General features: G+C 45.3%; 1 protein-coding gene across 6 annotated transcripts in view; it reads right to left on the reverse strand.

Annotated features, from left to right (window-relative positions):
- Positions 1-232: 232 nt before the first annotated feature.
- Positions 233-16082, reverse strand: part of zbtb40 (zinc finger and BTB domain containing 40) — a 113312-nt gene continuing 97462 nt past the window's right edge. For 4 of the 6 annotated variants that reach the window (XM_072478590.1, XM_072478586.1, XM_072478588.1 and 1 more), the window contains 2 exons: positions 7810-8027; positions 233-3900 (listed from right to left, as the gene is read on the reverse strand). In XM_072478590.1, coding sequence (XP_072334691.1) covers positions 3697-3900; positions 7810-8027 — 422 coding nt within the window. In that variant the 3' untranslated portion in view covers positions 233-3696. Of the gene's footprint in view, positions 3901-7809; positions 8028-16082 lie in introns of those variants that run through there. The other 2 variants (XM_072478591.1, XM_072478589.1) reach the window with 2 other exon arrangements.

Genomic DNA, 16082 nt, shown 5'->3' on the forward strand with positions numbered 1-16082 from the left:
CAGTGTCCCAGCGGGGAATCGAACCTGGGATCCTGGCGCTGTGAAGCCACAGTGCTAACCACTTGCGCTACCGTGCTGCCCATGTCATTTGAATGGCAGCCCATTCAGATATCTGGTCAACATCACAAGGGTTAATTCTGTCAAACAATTTCTCTCCAAAAAATACTATATTGAATTCTAATATTGGAAACCAGAGGGAGTGAGACATGAGTGAAGGCAGATCAAAAAGATATTTTCTAGTTTCATGAAAAGTTTAATAAATCTTACAGAAATTACTACATTAGATGCAAACCAATGTTTTTATTCATTGTACCTCTTAAGAAGCATTCTGCACAGTTCTCAAAGGCTAGGTTTTGAAATTACTAATACAGTTATCAGTTCAGAACGTGCAACATTGTCTAACTTTAATGGCTCATTGTGTAGTTCCTGTCTCACTCTCTTTTGCAACTCTTTCCCCTCTAATGCAGCGAAATATTCAAAAAGGGCCTGGTTCTCCATTTAAATCACCTGATCACAATGGTGTGATGTAACAAAAGCCATTGTTTGCAATGAGCATTTAATGCAATCAGTACCTTGGTCACAAGAATTTAAGCATTAGCCAGTTGCTGTCGTCAGACCCCTTGTCCCCATTCCCCTTCATTATGAAGGATATTTATTTCCTTTTCAAAAATAAACTTGTATTTAATATGCCTTAACTTGTTTCAAGGCTACATTGAGAATATTTTTCAGGTTATATCATCAATGAATTTGCGATAGCCAGTCTATTGGTTCAACTTTGCAATACCGCTGATGGGAGTCTTTAGTTTTACTCTTAACACCGAAATCAGCATTTCTGTCTGACATGGCTCAGGGCAAAATAATCCCAGTGGCCTTATGACCAAGGGAAGCATCTGAGATCATTGAGGATGCAAGGATATTTTAATAGTTCAGGCTATAAACAGCAGTCACTTCCTTTAAGTTATATCAATATTCTCTGGTTTGACAAGGTTAATGGAGGCGACAGACAAAATTGCATTACTTTATCCAATGATAACACTTCTGGTTCAAATAGTTGAAAGGTTGCATAAACTTGCGACTCCAGCTATAATTGCCTGTCACAATTAAATATTATTCCGTGACAACATTACAGGCTTGTCCTTTCGATTAGCCATCCAGTCTCAACATCCTTAGCACCCATTTCATGGCTTATAAATTCCAGTCGACCCCATTAAGCATATTACTTAAGATCCTAAATTGATTGGACAAGACATCTCACAATTTCCATCTCATTACTTAACCATTTGAGTACTGGATGGGGTAGCTAGCTTCCAAAATGTGCACATTTTTGAGACAAATCTACTCAAAGTGACAAATGTCAAAGCAGAGAGAATTAAACATTTAAGTTTTAGTTAGCAAAACTGTCAAAGATCAGCAGGTAATATCAATAGCTCAGCACTACTTTCCTATTACATCAACCTTTCACGATTTAAATATCAGGTCAGCTTTCCTGCAGTGATCCATTTTCACTTCCTACCTATCTGTCCTTGCTACCTCTGCGGGAAAGGCATCTTAAACAGTGAAGGATGAAGGAGAACTGGATAAAAACATTTATACGTTATCCTTTTTCAGTCTAACACTTCAGGAAAAAAGAAACATCATCACAGATTCTGGAGGAGAAGGTCCTTGATCCCATTTAATGTCATCATTCCACAGTACATTACAGTACAGTTAACTTCAACAAGTCTTGACATTGGCAAACCTGTCCAGCCATTGATCACCCTTCTCATGGAGGTCTATTCCATGGTCTGCCTTGTGCATACCTGAAATCTGTCCCTCACCCCTTGCCCAGTTGCAGTTTTGTGTGTAATGTTGTTTTGCTTTATCTTTTGGTGACCCTGTTAAGGTTGAAACCAAGCTCCTCGGTCCATCCTGAATTGTTTCTTCTCTGAACCAGGGTGAGCCTCCCCTCTGCATTGCTTCTCAGCTATCCCTAGTCATCCTAATTTGGGGCATTCCCAGGAGTTTACAGTATTCAAAACACGACTATTCAAATTTGCAGTCATTAGCTACACTCTTCCTTTTCTAGTGTATTATATTTTGACAGTTTGTCCAATAAGTTTACCTCGACCCTCTTTCTCCATTATCCACAAAGTACACAGAGCATGCACAATCTATTTGCTCTTTACCAATGTGAAATGTTTAAATCTGACTTGGGCTCATTGTTTTTCTTCTCTGAGGTGAATACTACTCATTTGGAAAATAACATTTGATCACAGACATGTGCAAACCACGTCCCGAATGGCCCCATTAGCAAACCTCAAGTTAAAACATTGAAAATGATTTTCAGAACACTTAGCACGAATATACTGGCAGGTCATAGAAGAAAAAAGTACTGACAGATTAAAAATGTAAATTGATATTCTTCAACAGATAAACAGGGTGGATCGTTCTCTCTATCTCAGCATTGTAATTCACATTCAACCTGGAGTAGTAATTCACTTCTACAGAAAAATTACTTCCAACTGAAATCAATTTGATTGAATCAAAAGGTCTGGACTGGGAATCTGATCCTTTTTCTAAGCAATGGGATGCAAGCATCAGTGTGCATGCAATCAACCTGCGCTGCACATCTCCAAATGTAATTACAGTCCAACCGGAGACATACAGGAAGTCTATTTCACACTCATGGAAACAGCAGATAGGTTTCTCTTCATGTGAATGCATAGATGCAAAGGAAATAAATGAAGCCAGCTGTTTTATAAATACAGGACTGGTGTGTTAAAACTGGTTATTACAAACTTTGAGAGATAATTTGATAATTGGCGAATGATCAATAACAGACTGGATTTTCCCTTTCAACTGAATAAACATCACTCTGAAATCTCCTGTAGTTTGTGCAAACTTTGCAACACATTTCAGTATCCATAGTGACTTTTTGAGAGGCCTAAGAATCAATGAAAAGATGGCCCCTGTCTGGTGGCACAATTATAAATTGGTTGAGCAAGAACACAATCCATCCCAAATAGTCCAGAGTCACTTTTGTATACTGTCCAATCCATGTTGTCTATCAGGAAAATTATTTGTATTTCTTTATTCTCCTCACGTTCGGCTTTGAGGTAAATGCACACTAGGATAAGCTTTTAGGGCTGTGATATCAGACTGCAGCTAGTTTCCAAGGATCTAAACAGTTGATTGTGGGCAGGACATTCAACATAACTTTCCAACAGTTGCCAAGAGCCTCGGCTTATTCCCCCGACCTTCTATGGGGATGGAAATTCTGTGCCTCCCATGAGAGTGTGACCCATTGATCGAAGCTGGGGCCCACATGTCTACACGGTTAATCATTCGGCTATCAGGGAAATTTCTCCAAACATCATGAGCAATTGTTTAAGGAACTGTGATCATTGAAAGGAATGAGGTTTGGGGTTGAAATGGATCGTCCAGTGTTGTTACTTCTGGGTTCACTGCAGCTTCAGCTCAACAATTTTGTTTTTAAAAAAGGATACTATGTTATGACAAACTTTCCAGAAGTTATCAGGTACTTGTACTGATTAAGTTCCTAAACTTGTATTAAAATCATTGTTGAAGTAAAGCGCTCAGATGAGATTTAAAGTTTATCTGATCCATGGTCATAAAATTAGATAGTGAAGAAAAATGCTTTCTTCATATTGCCTAAAGTCTGGGGATGGTATTTCGATCTATTTTTAAACCTTTTTTTCACGGGGTCTCTCCACAGATGAGGGTCACAGACCCATCAAGTAAATCATTCACATTCAGAGCCACAATTTCATGGGGTCCTGAGGAACTGTTTTGGGAGTCGGGCAATGTCACAAACACCTGTGATCCAACGCCACTGAGATGAGTCTCCTCCAGGGCTATGACCTGTTCAGTGGCAGCAATTTGTTCTGATGCTTGGATAACCTACATCAAAGAAACAGAAAGTAATAAGCATGACAAGCTCAGTAATGCATTATAAAACAAAACACTATGGTTGACAGCATCCGTGAAGAGAGGAGGAAAGGGTTAATGTTTCAGATCCATGGCTTTCTGTCAGAAGCACATGATGTTCCGGACAGTTTATAAAAGGAGGAAAATTCAGATTGTCCATCTGTAACCTTGTCTGGTGAAGGGCCATAAACCTGAAACATTACCCTTCCCCTATCATAGATGCTGTCCTAACCACCAAGTTTCTTATTTTGCCAAGTGTTTTGTGTATTTTATTTCACTATTTAAAAAAAATGCACCCAAAATGCAAGATGTTCAACTGGCCCTGCTTCCCTCTCTTCAAATTCCACCAAGATTTTTTCCCAGACACTCAATTTATTTCTTGAATTGTATTTTGCAATATCCCCACCTACACCAATGTGTCATGAGGCAAATTCTGGTGCTGGATGAATGTTTTTCAGATGAGCAGGTAATTTGCAGTGGAGCTCCCAAGGGTCAGTTTTGGGTCTATTACTCTTGTCAGTTTTATAAATGGCCTTAACTTGGATGTCGGGAGAACTATGAAGTTTGCAGACGATACAAAGTATTAGTGATGAGGATAGTTCTAGGCTTCAGGATGACAGACATGATGATGAAACACAGCAGAGGGTCGTTAACGTGGAGAAGTGTAAAGTGATGTTCTTTGGGAGGACGAACATGGAAAGGTGGGTCATAAATGGCATCGCTTCCAAATGTGTAAATGAGCAGAGACCTTGTTGTCCAGATAAACAAATCTTTAAAGGTGACAGGGCAAGTTGATAAATTGGTTTAAAAAAAACATGAGTTATCTGGGTCTATAAACAGAGGCATACAATCCAAAAGCAAAGAGATCATGCTGGAACTTTATAAGACAATGATTAGGCCTCAGCTCAAGTGTTATGAACAATTTTCTCCGGCAAATACATCAATAGCGAGAGGTCATAGATTTAAAATAATTGGCAAACAATCTGGAGGGGAGATGAGGAGAAACATTTTCACTCAAATTGAGAATAATTTGCAATGTTCAACCTGAAAAGGTGGTGGAAGCTGATTCCACAAATAACTTTAAAAAGTATAGTTGGACAGTTACAGGAGGATGTGCAACTTAAGAGGGTAACAGACAAAAGCAGGGCTAAACATGGCTGCTCTTTCAAAGAGCCAGCACAAATCTGGTGGGCCAAGTAGCTTCCTTCTATGATTTTAAACTTCTACAGCACTCACTGCTTGTGAATGAGGTGGCTATTAGTATAATGTTACACTGTGGATTGGAATGCAACAGGTCTGAGAACTACCCTTGGCTCCACAAGTCAATAAGCAGCATGCATTAACCAGTTCTCCCTCCCACTCAAATCTCTTAACACCCACAAAGAAAAATATATACTCAAATTCAATGAAAATTGTTCACATTTCTCAGTGACGGTCAATGATAGAGGTAAGCTTATGATTTAATAGGAGATCAAGCCCATGAAAATCTCGCAGTCCTCTTCTTGCATTGTGATTTAGCATTTTCGCGTTTGCCATAATGAATCCCATTTAATAGTTTGAAATAAAACCAGCATGATGGCATGTATAACATTACAACTCTATGCACTGCGGGACTCCAATGAAATTTGCTTTGAATAATTGGCGTAATAGTCCTTTCATTAAATACCAATATCAGAATAGCACTGCACATCGTTTAAATTTACAAATGATAACTGCTCCTTTGAATATAAAGTATTGCATAAAACCTTCTGGCAATTGAGAATAAGTTCATTCAATTATTCTGAGTATGTGCTTTTTCCTGGTGTTTCTGGCTTATTAGTCTGGTTTTCAGTACACAGTGGTGTACGCAGCTCACTGTCACTGATCCACGGTAGTTGCCATTGATGAAAGCCTTGCATCACCTGTGTGCCGAGGAATGAGAAAAGAAAAGGCATCCACAACATCATTGGGAGCCTGGTCAGGTGCCTCGATTTAAAGGAGGGACAGGGCACAACGTGCTTGTTTGACTAAAAAGACTGGAGATTTGAGCACACCATGTTTAACACAAAGTGGGGTGGACAAGAAGATACTTCGCTTCCTCAACATAATGTTCCCCATTATGTAGCTATGGTGGTGGCAAGAGCAACAGCTGCTTCTAAACCCATTCACAGTCTTAAGCATAGTCCTGTTGCCACTGAGTGGAACGCAGGTAGAGCATCGGTTGATGTTTTGGAATTTGTGAATCAAGTTTGCAGAATTGGAAATGTGTTGAAGGAAAATTGCAAAGTATGTTCACTGGCAAAAGACCTGGTCAGATCAGAAGGTAGATAGATTACTAACTTACAGAAGGGACAGGACAAGGTGGCAGCTTGTGGAAAGGCATCATGTATGAGAGGAGTTGCATCCAACTAAATTATACCACTGCAGGACTGACGCAGTAGGATAGTGTGAACTGAGATTACAGGGTTACTAAAGGAAAGAATGTGTTGCTATTGTGCCTCTGAACAGATGAAGCGAGATCACAGGAGAGGGATGATGAAAGTGGTGCATAAAGAAAATTTAAATATTGGGAAACATAAAACATAACATTGAGGGGCAATGTCTTGCCATATAACTTCAAACGTGTTAGGATTTGGAACGTAATTCCTGATGCGGCTACGGATTCAATAATATCTGCCAGGAGGAAATTGGATGAATGTATGAAGAGGAAAAGCTTTCAGCAATATGGGTAAAGAGCGGGGAATGGGACGAACTGGATTACTTTTTGAGAGAATACGTACAAACTCAATGGGTTGAATGGCCCCCTCCGATTACTCAATTATAGAACTCTGTGGAGAGATGTGAGAAGCTGAAATTATTTTCCTCAGAACAGAGATTAGGGCAACTGTAACAGAGGCATCCAAAGTTATCAGTGGCCCTGTTTAAAAAGAGCAAAACCTTTCCTACTGGCAGGAGGGTGGGCAACTACGCGACAGGTTTCAAGTCAAAGGGGGGTAGAGAGAAAATGATTTTCAAAATGGTATGAGTTATTGCGATCTGGAATGCACTACTTCAAAGCATGATGGATTCAGGTCAAAGAGAAACTTTAAGAGAAATTAGTTATATAAATAGAAAAGGGGGAAAAAAAATCACTGGGTTATGGGGTAAGGGGTGGAAGTGGGATTCACAATTCCTGGCCTCGCCAGCAACACCTACACTGACCAAATTAAGAAGTTCTTTCAAAGACGCGAGGGATTGAATGGGTTCCTCCTGTGCAGTATGGTTCTTTGAATGCACTTTTCCAGAAATGTTGTAGGGCTATTGTATCAGTCACATTTATCCAACAGCTAATCTTAGTCTGCAACATTTCTGGATTTTACTAAAGCCTTTAATGCAGAAAGCATTGGATCGTTCAGGATCCACAGAATACAGCACAGATTATATCAAGAGTATACATGAAATTGACTGGTATGAATGCATTAGGCTTTAACAGTGCGAACTTCTCGGAGCATGATTACTAAGTTAATGAGGACACAGTAGTTGAGGGATGTATAGCAAAAAGGTAGGAAGTATTTAATGAAGTGCTGTTAAGACATTTAAAATTGATTTGAGCAAATCACAGCTAATGAACAGACAACATACATCAACTTGGTTAACAGGGCAATTAAACACAGGTATTAGAAATATGTAGAAAGATGTTAAAATATTGAAGGGACGGAGTGGCACAAGGAGAAAGAGGTTAAAATGTTGATATATTATGGAGGACAGGCGGAGCAGGTTAAAAGACAGCAGCCAAAACAAATCTGTGGGGTCCTCATGAGAATAATAGAGGAAAGCAAAGCAATTTAGAATCACGTAGGCATTTAACACTTCAATACCCAACAGCACAGTTTTGTCAGTCCCAATACCTGACTGAACATTTACCATTTGGGCTGCTTCCTGAACATTAGCAAACAGTATTCCAGCATGCTTGCTCCTCTGATGTTCGTCCAAGTCCTGCTGTGAGTTGAATGGCTGGGCACAATCCCCACACACAAACATGTTAGTTTGCGGAGTTAAATGTTCTGTGCTCAAATGATGATGCAAAGCCCCAGGAAATCTGAACGTCGACGAGCAGTATGAACATTTAAATGGATGGATTCCTAATAAGAAAAGTTCACACTTATGGCAAGTCTGATGAAACACTAAGCATAAGTCAAGTGATATTAAATACATTTAGTTCCATTTGTTAAATGCTTTGCTGCAAAGAAACACATCGATAAGAGTGTAAGGGCCCTTCCTATTCATTCCCTTATTTCCTATTTCTTGGTTTTGTCATTATCGTTTTTGGTCCATGGATCTTCTTTTAAAAAATATATATATATTTTATTCAAGTTTTTCCATCAAACTAAAACAAAAATTTCCCTTTTACAACTTTGTAATAATATATACATTGATCGTTTTTTAAATAAATATGTTAACTAACGGCAACTGCCAACAACAAAATAAGAAACAACAGAAATAGTAACTAAAATAGTAACTTCGTAAAATCTAATATAAATAACTAATATATAAACACACACATAAAACCCCTGAGGACCCAAACGAGTCCTCCACCCCGCCCCCCCCTCCCCTCCGCTGCTGCTGCTACCTTTCCTATTTTCCCTTATCGCTCTGCGAGATAGTCGAGGAACGATTGCCACCCCCTGGTGAACCCTTGAGCCGAACTTCTTAGTGCGTACTTTATCCACTCCAATTTTATGAACCCTGCCATGTTGTTTATCCAGGCCTCCACGCCCGGGGGTTTAGCTTCTTTCCACATAAGTAGAATCCTTCGGCGGGCTACTAGGGACGCAAAGGCCAAAACATCGGCCTCTCTCGCCTCCTGCACTCCCGGCTCATCTGCAACCCCAAATATAGCCAACCCCCAGCCTGGTTTGACCCGGACCCCCACCACCTTTGAAATCACTTTTGCTACACCCACCCAGAACCCATGCAATACCGGACATGACCAGAACATGTGGGTGTGGTTCGCCGGGCTACCCGCGCATCTCCCGCACCTATCCTCCACTCCAGAAAATCTACTCAGCCTTGCTCCAGTCATATGCGCCCTGTGTAGAACCTTGAATTGTATCTGGCTGAGCCTGGCACACGAGGACGAAGAGTTTACCCTGCCCTACCCTGCCCACAGCCCCTCCTCTATCTCTTCCCCCAGCTCCTCCTCCCATTTTCCCTTCAGCTCCTCCACCATCGTCTCCCCCTCGTCTCTCATTTCCCTATATATATATCTGACACCCTGCCATCACCCACCCATGCCCCCAAAATCACTCTGTCCTGGATCTCTTGCGCCGGGAGCTGCGGAAATTCCCTCACCTGTTGCCTCACAAATGCCCTCACTTGCATATAGCGAAATGCATTCCCAGGTGGCAGCCCATATTTTTCTGTCAGTGCTCCCAGACTCGCGAACGTCCCGTCTAAGAACAAGTCCCTCAATTTTGCAATTCCTGCTCGCTGCCAAGATTTAAATCCCCCATCTATCCTTCCCGGGACGAACCTATGATTGTTCCTTATCGGGGACCACACTGAGGCACCTGTCACTCCCTTGTGTCGTCTCCACTGCCCCCAAATTTTCAGAGTTGCCACCACCACTGGGTTTGTGGTGTATTTTTTCGGGGAGAACGGCAACGGCGCCGTCGTCAGTGCTTTTAGGCTAGTTCCCCTACAGGACGCCATCTCCAGTCTTTTCCACGCCGCTCCTTCCCCTTCCCTCATCCACTTACATATCATTGACACGTTGGCGGCCCAATAATAATCACTTAGACTCGGCAGTGCCAGTCCCCCTCTGTCCCTACTGCGCTGCAGGAACCCCCTCTTGGGGTCTTTCCAGCCCACACAAAGCTCATAATACTCTTGTCCACCTTTTTAAAAAAGGCCTTTGTAATCAGTACAGGGAGGCACTAGAACACAAAAAGAAACCATGGAAGAACCACCATTTTAACCGCCTGCACCCTGCCCGCCAATGACAGGGGCACCATGTCCCACCTCCTAAAGTCCTCTTCCATCTGCTCTACCAGTCGTGCCAAGTTAAGCTTATGCAAGGTTCCCCAGTTCCTGGCCACCTGGATCCCCAAATACCGGAAATCCCTTGTTACCCTCCTCAACGGTAAATCGTCTATTCCCCTGCCCTGTTCCCCGGGGTGCATCACAAACAGTTCACTCTTCCCCATATTCAATTTATATCCTGAAAATTCTCCAAAATCCCTGAGTGTCTGCATTATCTCCGGCATCCCCTCCACTGGGTCCGCGACATACAACAACAAATCATCCGCGTATAATGACACCCGATGCTCTTCTCCTCCTCTAAGTACCCCCCTCCACTTCCTGGAGCCCCTCAGCGCTATGGCCAGTGGCTCAATTGCCAACGCAAACAGTAACGGGGACAGGGGACATCCCAGTCTTGTACCTCTATATAGTCGGAAGTGGTCAGATCGTTGCCTATTTGTAATCACACTTGCCACCGGGGCCCTGTACAGGAGCTGAACCCATCTAATGAACCCCTCTCCAAATCCAAATCTCCTCAGTACTTCCCACAGGTAGTCCCACTCCACTCTATCAAATGCTTTCTCTGCATCCATCGCCACCACTATCTCCGCCTCCCCCTCCGGTGGGGGCATCATCATCACCCCCAGCAGCCTCCGTATATTAGCATTCAATTGCCTCGCTTTAACAAACCCCATTTGATCATCATGCACCACCCCAGGGACACAGTCCTCTATCCTCGTCACCATCACCTTGGCCAAAAGCTTGGCATCTACGTTCAAGAGGGAAATAGGCCTGTATGACCCGCACTGCAGCGGGTCTTTGTCTCTTTTCAGGATCAGCGATGTCGTCGCCTCCGACATCGTCGGGGGTAGTGTCCCCCTTTCCCTAGCCTCATTGAAGGTTCTCGTCAGACGTGGGGCCAGCAGGTCCACGTATTTCCTATAGAACTCCACCGGGAACCCATCCGGTCCCGGGGCCTTCCCTGCCTGCATGTTCCCAATTCCTTTTACCACCTCCTCCACCTCAATCTGCGCTCCCAGTCCTGTCATCTCCTGTTCCTCAACCTTCGGGAACTCCAGCTGGTCTAGGAAACGCATCATTCCCTCTTTCCCTTCCGGGGGTTGAGCCTTATATAGCCTCTCGTAAAATACCTTAAACACCCCGTTCACCCTCTCCGCTCCCCGTTCCATCTTTCCCTCCTCGTCTCTAACCCCTCCGATCTCTCTCGCCGCCCCCCTCTTCCTAAGTTGTTGGGCCAACAGCCGGCTCGCCTTCTCTCCATATTCATACTGCACTCCCTGTGCCTTCCTCCATTGTGCCTCCGCCTTACCCGTGGTTCGTGTGCAATCTCCGTCTTTCCCTGTATAGCCCTTCATCTGGAGCCTCCGCATTTTGCCTATCCACCCTCAAAATCTCCTTCAACAATCTCTCCCTTTCTTTACCCTCTTGTTTCCCCTTATGGGCCCTTATGGAGATCAGCTCCCCTTTAACCACCGCCTTCAGCGCCTCCCAGACCACTCCCACCTGGACCTCTCCGTCATCATTAATCTCTAGGTACCTTTCAATACATCCCCTCACCCTTACACATACCCCCTCGTCCGCCAACAGTCCCATATCTAATCTCCAGAGTGGGCGCTGTTCCTTTTCCTCTCCTACTTCCAGATCTACCCAGTGTGGGGCATGATCTGAAATGGCTACAGCCGAATACTCCGTTCCTGCCACCTTCGGGATCAGCGCCCTTCCCAGGACAAAGAAGTCTATCCGGGAGTACACTTTGTGGACATGGGAGAAGAAGGAAAACTCTTTACTCCTTGGCCTAGTAAATCTCCAGGGATCCACTCCTCCCATCTGCTCCATAAAGCCCTTAAGTACCTTGGCCGCTGCCGGCCTCCTCCCGGTCCTAGATCTGGACCGGTCCAGCCCTGGGTCCAGCACAGTGTTGAAGTCCCCACCCCCATTACCAACTTTCCCATCTCCAGGTCCGGGATGCGCCCCAACATACGCTTCATAAAGTTTGTGTCATCCCAGTTCGGGGCATATACATTCACCAGCACCACCGCCTCACCTTGCAGTCTGCCACTCACCATCACGCATCTACCCCCACTGTCCGCCACTATGTTCTTCGCCTCAAACAATGCCCGGTTCCCCACCAGTGTAGCCACCCCTCTATTTTCCGCATCCAAGCCCGAGTGGAATACCTGTCCCACCCATCCTTTCCTTAATCTGACCTGATCCGCCAGTTTCAGGTGCGTCTCCTGAAGGATGACCACGTCTGCCTTTAGCTTCTTTAGGTGCGCAAGTACCCTTGCCCTCTTAATCGGCCCGTTCAACCCTCTCACGTTCCACGTGATCAACCGGTTGGGGGACTCTTTACCCCCCCACCTCGTCGGCTAGCCATCCCCTTTTTTAGACCAGCTCCTCACCCGGTTCCCACGCACCCGCTTTTCCCCTCGACGGCGCCCTCCCGTCCCAACCATCCCATCCCGTAACCGCTCCCCCTTCCCCTTAGCAGCAGCAACCCAGTTAACCCCCCCCCCCCCCCCCCCCCCGCTAGATCCCTCTCTAGCTTAGTTGCTCCCCCTATATTGCTTCCGGAAGTCAGCAAACTCTGGCTGACCTCGGCTTCCCCCGTTTATCCTTAGCCTCCCATCATGTGAGGCCCCCTCCTTCCTGCGCCCCCTTTTCCCGCCACAATTTCCATAGCGCGGGGACAAAGCCCGCGCTTCCCTCTCGGCCCCGTCCCTGATGGCGCAGCTCCCTCTCCTTCCCCCTCCCCTTCCCCACCGGCGCCCACATTTCTTCATGTGTCCCCCCACTTCGAGGGGAAAGAAATTTTTTCTTCCCCCCCCCCCCCCAACCAATCTGATTCACAGTCCCTTGCCACCACTTCACTACTTCATTTCAAACACTCTTTCTCCAATCTAGTCCAACTTCTCCTCTTCGATAAATGTCCACGCCTCTTCTGCCGTCTCGAAGTAGTGGTGTTTACCCTGGTGTGTAACCCACAGTCTTGCCGGCTGCAACATTCCGAACTTCACTTTCCTCTTGTGGAGCACCGCCTTGGCCCGATTGAAACTCGCCCTCCTTCTCGCCATCTCCGCGTTCCAATCCTGATACACGCGGATCACCGCGTTCTCCCACCTGCTGCTCCGTGTCTTTTTCACCCATCTCAGGACCATCTCCCTGTCCTTGTAGCGGTGGAACCTCACCACTATTGCTCGAGGTATTTCTCCTGCCTTTGGTCTTCTCACGAGGCCTCGATACACTCCCTCCACTTCCAGTGGGCCCGTCGGGGCCTCAGCTCCCATTAATGTATGGAGCATCGTGCTCACATACGCCCCAACGTCCGCTCCCTCTGCCCCTTCGGGAAGACCCAAGATTCTTAAGTTCTTCCTCCTCGAGCTATTTTCCAGGGCTTCCAGTCTCTCCATACACCTCTTATGCAGTGCCTCGTGCGTCTCCGTCTTCACCACCAAGCCCTGTATCTCGTCCTCATTTTCGGCAGCTTTTGCCTTCACTCCACGGAGCTCCATCTCTTGGGTCTTCTGCGCCTCCTTTAACCCCTCAATCGCCTGCAGCATCGGCGCCAGCACCTCCTTCTTGAGCTCCTCCACACATCGCCGGAGGAACTCCTGCTGTTCCAGGCCCCATACCAACTGGCCTCCCTCCGCCGCCATCTTGCTTCTCACTTCCCTTCTTTGCCGCTGCTCCAGAGGATCCTCCGTAATCTGGCCACTATTATCTCTTCTGTCCATTCACATCCGGGGGGACTCCCTTCTATGTCGCCTCACAGTGGGTTTAGCCTTCGAAAATTGCCGTTGGGGCTCCCGATAAGAGCCCAAAAGTCCGTTAAAACGGGAGGTGCCGAAACGTGCGACTTAGCTGGTCATCACCGCACCCGGAACCGGTCCATGGATCTTTAATGGACGTATACCGTCCAAGTCAAATAGGGGAAGTGACGAACTCAAAAGTTGCAAAATAGTACACTGCTATGAAGATTTAGATTTTGAAGAACTCAGACTTTATGGCACCCGAGAGCTTGGAAGGATTTGGTTTGATTGGTTGGCTGGTGGTCAATGGATTGGCCAAGAACTGTAATCTGCCCAACAACTGACAGTGATTGGATCCTGCCAGGTGGAGTGTTTTCAGAGAACCCAGGGAGAAAGCTCCTGGACACAGAGAAAGGTTGTGTGTTGCTCTGTTTCTCTCTCTCCCAAATGTTTCTTGCCTGCTGTTTCTGAGTCTGCAGAGAAGTCTCAAGACCCTGGTGAATCTACAGTGAGAACCACTACAGACTGAAAGCAGAGACATCCAACTGGAGCTACATGAAGAAAAATCTAACTGGAAGACATCCATCTGAAACAGAGACTTGTATCCTTCTACTTTTCGTATTTTTCTTACTCCCCCCTTTCCCCTCTGTGTTTGTCTGTCTTGTGAGTTGGGTGTTTTTTATATATAAATCAGATATTAGTTCTATTTGTTGCCTATTGAATTATAGTGAGTGTTATTAATAGAGCCATAGAATCCCTGCAGTGCTGAAGGGGGCCATTTGGCACGGGTCTGCACTGACCGTCTGAAAGAGCACCCTACCTAGACCCAGTCCCCCGCCCTATCCCCAACCCCACCTAACTTGCACATCTTTGGACACGAAGGGGCAATTTTACCATGACCAATCCACTTAACCTGCACATCTTTGGACTGTGGTGGGAAACTAGAGCACCTGAAAGAAACCCGCACAGACACGGGGAGAACGTGCAAACTCCAAACAGGCCCCAAGGTCGTAATTGAATCCAAGTCCCTGGCACTGTGAGGCAGCAGTGCTAACCATCATGCCACCTGCCACCTCAAATAAAAGTTGATTGGGTTTAAATTTACAAACTTGGTGACTGTAGTTATTGGGCAGCCATAGACTTTGGGTAATTTTAAAATGAATAGTTAATTTCAATTGTGTTGAGAGTCTGGGTCAAGTGGGGCTGGACTTGACCACACACTAGCCCAGGGTGTCGTAATAATTAGTGACATGGTGAAGGGTAACAGTCTTCTCCAAAATAGAGTTAGTGAACTTATGATACAATTAGTTCACCTGTCTGCGTGATTCTAATGACAATGTTGCACAATATATTTTATTTAAGCTTGTACTCCAACAGTACCTTTACTAATACAAAATTAAAATACTGTGAATGCTGGAAACAGAAAATGTTGGAATTACTCAGCAGGTCTGGCAGCATCTGTGGAGAGAGAGAGTTAACGTTTCAGGTCACAGAATGACAGGAATATATGGCACAAAGGCTGCCATTCGGCCCATCATATCTGTACTGGCTGAGAAAAAGAGCTCTCCAATCTAACTCCACTTTCTGGGCAGCACGGTAGCATTGTGGATAGCACAATTGCTTCACAGCCCCAGGGTCCCAGGTTCGATTCCGGCTTGGGTCACTGTCTGTGCAGAGTCTGCACGTTCTCCCAGTGTGTGCGTGGGTTTCCTCCGGGTGCTCCGGTTTCCTCCCACAGTCCAAAGATGTGCAGGTTAGGTGGATTGGCCATGATAAATTGCCCTTAGTGTTGGGTGGGGTTACTGGGTTATGGGGATAGGGTGGAGGTGTTGACCTTGGGTAGGGTGCTCTTTCCAAGAGCCGGTGCAGACCCGATGGGCCGAATGGCCTCCTTCTACACTGTCCATTCGATGAAATGCTATGAAATTTTCCAACTCATGGTCGGTAGCTTTGTGCTTTACAGCACTTCAAATCCATATCCATGTTGCATAGGCCTCTGGTCATTGATCTCTCTGCTAAGGGAAACAGTCCTTCTCATTCCCTCCATCTCTGTCCTTCAATTATGTATGCCTCAACTAATCTTCCCTCAGCCTCCTTTGCTCCAAAGGAAACAAACCCAGATTATCCAATCTTTCCTGAGAATTAACATTCTCAAGGGCAGCACGGAGGCGTAGTGGTTAACACTGCTGTTTCACAGCGCCAAGGTCCCAGGTTTGATCAGTTCTGGGTCACTGTCCATGTGGAGTTTGCACATTCTCCCCGTGTTTGCATGGGATTCGCCCCCACAACCTGTTGCTCGTTTTAGCCTTAGTTTAATTGCTCTTGTTCTATCACCTTTGCTCTTGAGTCGCCAGGTATCTTTCTGATACCGCCACGTGGTTCAAGTCAGAGTAATGATCAATAATC

The sequence above is a fragment of the Scyliorhinus torazame genome, chromosome 16 (assembly GCF_047496885.1).
Source record: "Scyliorhinus torazame isolate Kashiwa2021f chromosome 16, sScyTor2.1, whole genome shotgun sequence".
Classification (NCBI taxonomy): Eukaryota; Metazoa; Chordata; class Chondrichthyes; order Carcharhiniformes; family Scyliorhinidae; genus Scyliorhinus; species Scyliorhinus torazame.